Here is a 10070-nt window from a genome sequence, read left to right as displayed (position 1 = left end):
GAGAGAGCAAGAGAGCAAGCACGGGAGAGAGGGGGTAGGGGCAGAGGGAGAAAGAGAAGCAGACACCCCGCTGAGCAGAGAGCCCAATGCAGGGCTGGATCCCAGCACCCTGGGCAGAAGGTAGCCACTTAACTGAGCCACCCAGGTGGCCCTAGAGTTTCTCTTACACATAGCCAGATACAATTCCTGGCACATGCTTCCCATCACCCTTAGAATAAATTCCCAAAGTCTTACACGATCTCTCCAACAGCATACCCTACCACTCTCCCTTATTCTTCCTGCACCAGCCTCATGGACCCTCTGGGCTGTTCTTGGTACATGCCAAGTTTATTTCTCTCTCAGTGCCTTTGTCCTTGCTGTTCCGGCATGTTCTTCTTCGAGATCTTTCGCAGTTTGCTTGAGCCCTCACTTCACTCAGCTTTCTGCTTTAATGTCACCTCTGTCCCAAGGTCTTGCTTTGACTACCTCATCCAAAATTGGTTCCTTCACACTCCTTAACTCTTTAGTAATTTCTCTTTATTCATAGCACTTAACACTAACTAAAACAGTCTCTGCCCGAGAGTATGTTATTTATTTTCTTGCTTAGTTAATGTCCATCGGCTCCCCTGGAATGAAAGCTTCCAGAGGTACAGGTAAATCCCAGTACCTGGAAGAGTGCCTGGTACGAAGTAGGCATTTGAAGGATATTCATTTAATCAATCAGTCAATTCATGACATCTTGAAATTGAGGTAGACTCTTCCTTACACTTCACCCGGTTGTTTGTAATACAAAGACTATGTAACTATCCACTAAAAGTTAAAGACACGGTGTTGGGTTTATTTTGGCGTTTTTGTCATTCCAGCACTTTCTGGGGCTAGCAAATTTTGTCTGGACACTTAATTTCATGGCCTCTCCTGAAATTCTGGACCGGCTCCGCAATTTAAGGCTGGACTAATGAATGAACTTTGCAGCGAAGCGCCCAGACATCTGCACCGACACTGAACTACGCTGGGCATTGTCCTTTTGGGTTTCTCCCCAGATCACCCAAAGGACGATCAGTGGTGAACCCATTCAGAGACCCGAGACTCGTTTTGTCTCTGACCTTTTCTAGATTGGGCCAGGGCCGTGATAAACCCGATCACAGTGTGGACAGTGCCGTGGCAGAGTGACGAAGGCGTCAGAAGGCCTGCTCCCAAGCCCAGCTCACCAGCTACATGGCCAGTCTGAGTTCTCGGGATTACAGGGAGGCGCATAGATCAGGGACCTGCAATCAGCGCCCAACCTACCAAGAGAGAGAGGCGGCCTGTGTGAGCTCTGCGGTCCTCCCGGGTCAGAAGCGAGTCTGGATCCGGGTTTTTTGCTTCCCTTCCACCCTCCCTCCAGCCTTGCACGCCCGCTTCCAGCCCCGAAGCCCAAGCCGCCCAGCCAGAGGAGCCGGCCCATCCGCCCGCCCATCCGCCCGCCCATCCGCGGCCCCGCCCTTCCAGGCCCCGCGCCGCGGCCCCGCCCACTCCCGTCGGCCCCCGCGGGCCGCCCCCGTCGCCGTGGAAACGAAGGCTGCCAATCGGCGCGGTGGCTTCCTCTCCTCCGGGCGGCGGTGGGCTCCCACCAGCTTGAGGGCGGCGGACCGCGATGCTGAAGGCCAAGATTCTCTTCGTGGGGCCCTGCGAGGTGAGGCCCGGCCGGCGAGGGCGGCGGGCGGGGGCCGAGGCGGGCGCGGGGCGACCCGGGACTGTGCCTTGCGCCGGGAGCCCCCCCAGGAGTCGGGAGCCCTGTCCCACCGCGCCCACCCGGTGTGCGCCGCTGGCCTCAGCGTGAACTCGGCGCCCCCAGACCTTGACCCCGTTTTCGTAAGTCCTGAAAGTAGCGAGTGGCGTTTTGGAACCAGAGTCTAGGTCCCACGATTCTCCTTTGCCCCTGAGGTCGGCCCTAATGAACATGCCTGTGGGACAAGAAGAGGAGAGGAAAGATTGGACTATTACATGGTCTTTGAACGGTTCCCTCGTAGTGTGCGTGGTGGTGGTGGTGGGGGGGGGGGGATTAAACCTATCTGTGGACTTAACATCATACAAAGGAATAAGATTCCCATGGACTAAAGCTAAATGTGTAAAACAACTACCGTAGAAATAGTGAATATTCTCCATCTTAAGCGCGCATCCCAATTGCCTGGAGGGCTTGTGAAAAACACAACATGCCAGTGCGGCCCCAGAGTTTTGATTCAGTAGGTCTGGGAGGGATCCGAGAATCTGCCTTTTACCGATGCTGTTTGTCCAGGGACCACGCGTTGAGAACCACTGTAGGAGATGCGTGTATGGAGAGAGAATGTTATTCAGCCTGAGACAGGGAAAGTCTCAAGCACAACACAAAAAATGAAGAAGCCTAAAAGAAATGACAGCGAAAGTAAGCCTGGGGAAAGCATCTGCAAAATACATTACAAAGAAAGAATTAACGGGTAGAACGCACAGGGGAAGCTTAAAAATTGGTAAAAAAAACTCAATAGAAAATCAAGCGAAGGGGGCGCCTGGGTGGCTCAGTCGTTAAGCGTCTGCCTTCGGCTCAGATTGTGATCCCAGGGTCCTGGGATCGAGCTCCGCATCGGGCTCCCTGCTCCGCGGGAAGCCTGCTTCTCCCTCTCCCACTCCCCCTGCTTGTGTTCCCTCTCTCGCTGTGTCTCTCTCTGTCAAATAAATAAATAAAATCTTTAAAAAAAAAAAAAAAAAAAGAAAATCAAGCGAAGTCCCTGGACACAAGTACAACCAGCCAATAAGTATAAGAGGATGTTCAGCCTCAACAGTCGACAAGAACATGAATTAAAACAAGATGAAGCTTATTTGCCCATCGTAGCCGGTGAAAAAAGGTTAGAACACTGATAACATGAAGCATGAGGATGCTTGTAGGGAAATGAGTACTCTAGGATTCTGTTGATGGGACTATACATTGCTAACACTTTATTGGCAAATCCAATTATTAAACTTTAAAACCTGCATAGCTTTCAGTGCAACACTTATATTTCTCAAAATCTACGGTAGCTGGACACTTACCTATGTTCCCCAGAGGGGGTATTGAAAGATATTGAACTGGAAACACCCTAGATGCCCATCGATAAGAGAATGTCTAAATAAACTAGGGACATTCCTACCGGGGAAGACTCCAGCGTTACCCAAAAGGAGGCACATCTGTGTGGAGTGACATGGAGAACATCTCAAGTTTATGTCTTGCCAAGACATAAACTAGTAAGTGAAATAGACAAGTAATAACAATATGCACAGAATTGTGAAAAGTAAACCAAGCATAAATATCTTCTCTTTTTTTTAATGGAAATTCTCAAACATACAAAGGGAGAAAAAACAAGGAACTCCTAGTACTCATCACCCAGCTTCAACAACAAAATATATTTCCACATACACATATCCTCCTCTACCTCAATACTCTGCAGATTGGCCAACCTTTCTATTCCTTTGGCATGCTGGGCCCATTCCTGGCCTGGTGCCATCCAACTAGTTATTCTCTTCGCCTGGAAGGCTCGGTTGACTCCTTGCCATTCAAATCTCGGTTTAAACTTCACCCTTTCAGCCTTCCCTGACCACCCAGTTCAAAGTCCCTATGGCATTATCCCACTTGATTTTTTTTTTTTTTTAAGATTTTATTTATTTATTTGACAGAGAGAGACACAGCGAGAGAGGCGAACACAAACAGGGGGAGTGGGAGAGGGAGAAGCAGGCTTCCCGCGGAGCAGGGAGCCTGATGCGGGGCTCGATCCCAGGACCCTGGGATCATGACCTGAGCTGAAGGCAGACGCTTAACGACTGAGCCACCCAGGCGCCCCCCACTTGATTTTTATCCTCGTGCTTAGCACTACTTCATCTTGTGTTCAACAGCTCCGGGCAAGGTAGACACTTAAAAATACCTGATGTGCCTAACAGTTTCTTCATTTTCCCAGAAGAACCGTCCCCCTTAATCAATTGGTTTTGACCAACATGTATATATAAATTTAAGGGCATAGATGAAATATATAAATATACTTCTATAATGTTTTATGTATTCATGTAGCTATATATACATTTAAAGGTACCCTAAAGATACATATTAATTTAGAAATGCTGTTTTATTCCGTACTTGCATTTCATGACACAGCTTTAAAATTTAAGCTCCTCACCTGCACCTTGACACCTGAGTTGATTTTATGACCAAAGCCACTTTTAAACCACATGATGGGCACCTGGCTGGCTCAGTTGGACAAGTGTGTGACTCTTGATCTCAGGGTCATGAGTTTGAGCCCCACACTGGGTGTAGAGATTACTTAAATAAATAAAACTTAAAAAAAAAAAACACAAGACAAAGCATACCATCTGAGTAGTTTAGTATATAAGCGCTTTTTGAATGTGTATGACCCTGTTCCTAGAAATGTATTCCAGCCCAAAGAACCATTCCTTTTTTTTTTTTTTTAAAGATTTTGTTTATTTATTTGACAGAGAGAGACGCAGCAAGAGGGAACACAAGCAGGGGGAGTGGGAGAGGGAGAAGCAGGCTTCCTGAAGAGCAGAGAGCCCGATGCGGGGCTCGATCCCAGACCCTGGGATCATGACCTGAGCCGAAGGCAGATGCTTAACGACTGAGCCACCCAGGCGCCCCCAAAGAACCATTCCTATTACATCAGGTCATTTGCTTTATTCGTTCATCCTATAGATAAATATCCATGGTCTCCACAAACATAACCACTCAACGGTAGTTTTCTTTTTTTTTTTTTTAAGATTTATTTATTTAGTTGGGGTGGGGCAGGGGGAGAGGGAGAAGCAGACTCCCCACTGAGCAGGGAGCCTGACGCCAGGATTGATCCCAGGACCCCTGAGATCATGATCTGAGCCGAAGGTTGATGCTTAACTGACTGAGCCACCAGCTTAACTGACTGAGCCACCCAGGCGCCCCTCAACTGTGTTATTTTGAAGTGAGGCTGCATGCTCAGGAAGAATTACTAAAGCAAGATTAAGCCCCTTCCCCGACCTTCTTCTGATTCTGTCAAGTGACCTCTACAAACCTCCAAAACTGGCATTGGTTGAAATGATTCTAGTCAAGCAGTTGTTCAAAATAAAGTTCTTGAGAGAGCAGGACATAATTTCAGAGATTTTTAAGGACTCAAGTGTAAGAGATTCCCTTTCATCGGAGGAGGAATTTGCGGAGAAAAAAACGCCTTATCTTACATCCGAGCATATACTATATTCGCTAAATGAACGATGCAAATGTACAGAAAATATCTGAAAACAGATCATAGTTTTCACCTTTGGGGAGGGAGTGGAATGGATGGACAGATGGCTACTTTGGGCGGAGGGACCAGGAGGGCTGTTTTGTTAATAGGACCATGTATGACTTGTATTTTCTAGAAGGAGAAACAGCCCTGTGTGAGAGTGTGGCACCGCCACCACTGTGGGACCCAGCTCTGAACTTGAATTTCTCTGTGACCTTGAGGAACTCCCTTCCCCTTTCTGGACCTCAGTGGCTTCGTATCTGTGACAGACTGGTTTCTTGATGTGGAGAGGAGCATGGCAGGAGAGAGACTCCCGATGGGCGCCTGGGTGGCTCAGTCGTTAAGCGTCTGCCTTCGGCTCAGGTCATGATCCCAGGGTCCTGGGATTGAGCCCCGCATCGGGCTCCCTGCTCAGCGGGAAGCCTGCTTCTCCCTCTCCCACTCCCCCTGCTTGTGTTCCCTCTTGCTGTGTCTCTCTCTGTCAAATAAATAAATAAAATCTTAAAAAAAAAAAAGGAAATAAAATTTTTTTAAAAATTAAAAAAAAGAAAAAGGAGAGAAACTCAATGCTAACAATTCTTTTCTGTTCTCAGATAAGTTAACTGAAAGCCAGCCAGGGAAATCAGTGTGGGTAAGAAGGTCACCCAGTTAGACCTTCTTTAAAACCCCGTGCATGCTGGGTGCCAGACCAGACTGCGCCCACCAAATACAGGAAGGCAGCGAGGCCTGCCCAACCAGAGAGAACCCTCTGCCTTGGTGCTCTCGGGGTGGCCATGGCCTACACGCCATCACACCTGGTTCCAAGCCAGCTATTGGAGGGCACGTTTATGGTTTACTTTTCAGCTCTTCAGCAAAGACCTTTTATTATCTTCATTTCCACAGAGTGGAAAAACCGTTTTGGCCAACTTCCTGACAGAATCTTCTGACATCACCGAATACAACCCAACCCAAGGAGTGAGGTGAGCCCCGACAAATCTGTTTCCCAGAGAGGCCCACCACCCCCATTTTGGGGACGGTGGCATTCCCAAAGTATACTGTTCCCAAAGTGGAGATGCTACTATTGTTTTTATTTCTAGGATCCTGGAATTTGAGAACCCACACGTGACCAGCAACGCCAAAGGCACAGGGTGTGAATTTGAGCTATGGGATTGTGGCGGTGATCCAAAGTACGTTTCCTTTAAAGAGGGTTGGCTTCATCAAATGATTCAAGACTCAGCTGCCCGCCAAGCACCTTGGACTCTGGCCCAGCGCACTTCCTAGCATGTATTAGGGGCGTGATCGATTATTTGGTGACATGCGTGGCTTTTGAAACTTGACACAATGACAAGTCATCCATCAATTAACCCTAAGACGCTATTTCTAAAGGCCTCAGCTAGAAACCGGAGCCACCTGACAGTCACCGTGCCTCCTTCTCTGTCTTGCAGGTTCGAGTCGTGCTGGCCAGCCCTGATGAAGGACGCGCACGGGGTGGTGATCATCTTCAATGCCGACCTCCCGAGCCACCTGAAGGAAATCGAGATGTGGTATTCCTGCTTCGTCCAGCAGCAGTTCCTACAGGACCCTCGGTGTCTGTTGATCGCGCACCACAAACCAGGCTCCGGAAGTGATAAAGGACACCTGACTTTGTGTAAGGAAACTGCCATTTCTCCTTTCAGCTCTTGTCTTGAGTGGTCTGGGCATTTGTATATTGTTTCGTGTCTTTAGAAACCAGAGGCTCTGTGCAGTTATTGAGCACTTACTCTGTCCTTGGCCTTTGTTCTTCCTACCATGTAAATTGGAATCGCCAGGTTGGAAGATCTGTCATAGCATCCAGGCCAGGACAGAGACACTTTGAAAGCAGGCAGACACCAAGAGGGGGAAAAAAAAAAAAAACAACCTGATTTTAGCCACTCATCAGTACAATTAGGGACATTCTTTCCTGACTGGTCTTGTCTCAAGAAAATCTCCCAATTAGTCTGTGACACACCATGACAGAGGGATAAAGTGCTCATGGAAGACGATTCACAATATTCAGAAATCTCTTCCTTTCTGGTGTGAGAAGAGGACCTGGAAGTGGCTTGTAGTTTTGCTATCCCACCACCAGGTGACAGTGTGGTGGCACTCTTTATTGAGCACCTACCGTATGCCGAGCACGATGCTGAGTGCATCTGCAGTGGCATGTGGTGAAAGGTTTCTTCCTCTGTTAAATCATGGCAGGCAAGACCCCACTTTATTTTTGGCCTCTAGAGAGGTCAACAAATTGGCTTCGATAAGACTCAGGTCATTGGGAGCTGGAAAGGGCCCTTCCTTAAAAGTTCATGCCTAATTTACTTTCCTTTTTAAGCGCCCCCCTTGAGCAAGCTGAAGCTGGTGCACTCGAATCTTGAGGATGACCCTGAAGAGATCAGGTTGGAGTTCATAAAGTATTTAAAAAGCATAATCAACTCAGTGTCTGAAAGCAGAGACCAGGAAGAGATGTCAATAATCACCTAAGCAGCCTTCACCTGGACTCTTCCACGTCGCACATGAGGTCACCTTGTTCCCCAGGCAGATCTGGAATCTTACCCAGCTACTGATGTGAACTTCTCCCCGTGGCTGTAGAAGAGATTTTCCTTATCTGCTCTCAAGGTCGGGTCAGCCAGGGAGTTGACTCGTACCGTTTATTCCCTGTCCTTAGTTCAGATGAGAAAATCCTCTTATTGCATTCTCATTCCTTTGCCCCAAACCTCTCCAAGAGCTGGAAAACTGAGCTGTTTTTCCTTCCTCTTCATATACGTCAAGTGACAAAAATTGTGGAATTGTAACCGTCAGAACCAAATGATTCGGCAGAAGTTTAATTCCTGTGTGTTGGTTTGAAGGTGGTTTTCATTGCTTAGTTCATTCAACAAATACTGACGCGTCGTGCTACACTGTTCTAGCTGCTGACGATATATAGCATGAGTAAAACAGATAAAAATCCGCCCCCTCGTGGAGCTGCCATTCTGTTCCTCTAAATAACAGGGAGGTAGAGTCCAACATTTAAGTCCTACACCTTAGATATGGGGAAAAAATGATAGAGTCTTCCATTTTCCATAATTGGTCTAAATCTCATGGTCCCCTCCTCCTAGATAAGGAGGAGACCTAGACCACATTTGATGCCAAATGAGGGTACAATTGAGCCTCTTTCATGGGCTCTGCATTTGCAAATTTGCCTACTGGCTCAAACTGATTTGTAACCCCCAGATCAATACTCACAGCGCTTTCAGTTATTCAGAACGGCAAAAAATTTGGATCACAGGTCACGCATGTTTCCAGCTGAGGCTGAACAAGGCCACACTCTGCCTTCTTGTTTCACCTCTCATACTATCAAGTGTCCTTGTCACAGCCTATTGGGTGCCGCATTTTCACATTTCTGTGCTTTTCATGAGTGGTTTCGCTGTTTAAAATGACCCCCAAATGTGGCGTGGGAAAAGCTGGCTAATGTTCCAAAGTGCAAAAAGGCTGGGATGTGCCTTACAGAGAAAACTGATGCTTCAGAGAAGCCTCGTTCCAGCACAAGTTCCAGTGCAGTTGGCTGTGAGTTCAATGTCGATGAAATCAACAACGCATATTGAATAGGGTGTCTTTAAATAGAAGCGTCCATAAAACAAGGTTGCATATTGATGGCTGATGAAACTGGGATCAGAGACGCACAGGAACGTAACCCTGCATTTCCCCAGAAGCAGTGGTTTGCTATTCCCTCATCCAGTGCGCATGGTGACTTTACAGAATGTAAGGACCGTGAATAGTGAGAATCAACTGTTTTTCTGTCTCTTGCAATTTAAAAATTTCCACATTAGTTCAGTCTCTGGGATAAATATTTCATCAATTCAAGGTTACGGTCTACTTCCTTGCCCTTTTCCCCAAGATGGCCTCAGGGTGATCAGACAGGGTTTGTGCTAATATTGGGGCAGCTATTCAAGGGCCAGGTCCTCAGGTGCCCTTCCTGACCTCTTTCAGGATGTCACTTGCCACCCTACTGGCCATCTCCAGTCAAGTCCAGGACTGGTACAGCCAATGGCATGGGTTTTCCCCGTGGAACCATGGGTCCCAGGCTTACTCCGCCATATCCTGGCTGGGCCTGGCCCTGCGCATCTCTGAGAACCACCTGTGTCCTCCATACATCCGAGATCTCTGGGGGTCTCTATGGCAGGACCACTGCATTCCTTGCCACAGCTGGCCTGTCTGGCCCATCCTCAACTCTCAGCTTCCTGGTAGAAAAACAGGATTTTCGGGGCAATCGAGAATATAGCAGGTAGGATACTCTCAAATCTTATCCCAGTTACAGTAGTAAGAGATGCAGTATTCTCGTTATAAACCTACAAAGAAGTTTATTTTTTAATTTAAGGATAATTTTTTAATTTAACAATCCTGTTACCCTTTTTAAACTTGGCGTAAAATATACATAAGATTTGCCATTTTAACCATTTTTCACTCTCCATCTCCAGAACATTTTTATCATCCCAAACTGAAGCTCTGTACCCATTAAACACTAACTCCCCATTCCCCCTCCCCCCAACTCCCGGCACCCACCATTCTACTTTTTGTCTCTCTGAATTTGACTACTCTAGGGACTTCATAAAAGTAGAATCATACAGTATTTTAAGTTTTGTGACTGGCTTATTTCGCTGAGCAGAATGTCCTCAAGTTTCATCCATGTTGTAGCAGATGTCAGAATGCCCTTCCTTTTTAGGGCTTAGGGCTGAATACTATTCCATTGTATGGACAGATTACATCTTGTTTATCTGTTCATCTGTTGGTTATTGTAAATAATTTGCTAGAACATTAGTGTACAATTCACCTAGGATATCTTTCTTTCAAAGATTTCATTTTTAAGTAATCTCCACACCT

At 47.1% G+C, this 10070-nt stretch overlaps 1 protein-coding gene across 3 annotated transcripts; it reads left to right on the top strand.

The window, feature by feature from the left end:
- Positions 1-1508: 1508 nt before the first annotated feature.
- On the top strand, positions 1509-9682 carry IFT22 (intraflagellar transport 22). 3 transcript variants are annotated; one of them, XM_032431177.1, is made up of 5 exons: positions 1509-1651; positions 6105-6181; positions 6299-6349; positions 6647-6849; positions 7546-9682. In XM_032431177.1, the coding sequence occupies exons 1-5, from the start codon at positions 1613-1615 to the stop codon at positions 7692-7694; spliced, it is 519 nt and encodes a 172-aa protein (XP_032287068.1). In that variant the 5' UTR covers positions 1509-1612; the 3' UTR covers positions 7695-9682. The 3 variants fall into 3 exon arrangements, with proteins under 3 accessions (XP_032287068.1, XP_032287067.1, XP_032287069.1); XM_032431176.1 differs by having other exon boundaries at positions 6299-6388; positions 7546-9680; XM_032431178.1 differs by lacking the exon at positions 1509-1651 and adding an exon at positions 2725-2837.
- Positions 9683-10070: the final 388 nt, after the last annotated feature.

Source organism: Phoca vitulina, unplaced genomic scaffold (genome assembly GCF_004348235.1).
Source record: "Phoca vitulina isolate PV1807 unplaced genomic scaffold, GSC_HSeal_1.0 scaffold45, whole genome shotgun sequence".
NCBI classification, from domain to species: domain Eukaryota; kingdom Metazoa; phylum Chordata; class Mammalia; order Carnivora; family Phocidae; genus Phoca; species Phoca vitulina.
Note: the sequence above shows the minus strand (reverse complement) of the source record. Positions and strands in the feature narration are given on the sequence as shown.

What these genes read in the sequence shown, in the direction of transcription:
- IFT22 (XM_032431176.1), top strand. Translation starts at nt 1,613, where the DNA reads ATGCTGAAGGCCAAGATTCTCTTCGTGGGGCCCTGCGAG. An exon ending in TCTTCGTGGGGCCCTGCGAG is followed by an intron (nt 1,652 to 6,104) that starts GTGAGGCCCGGC and finishes TCATTTCCACAG; the next exon opens with AGTGGAAAAACCGTTTTGGC. An exon ending in GATTGTGGCGGTGATCCAAA is followed by an intron (nt 6,389 to 6,646) that starts GTACGTTTCCTT and finishes TCTGTCTTGCAG; the next exon opens with GTTCGAGTCGTGCTGGCCAG.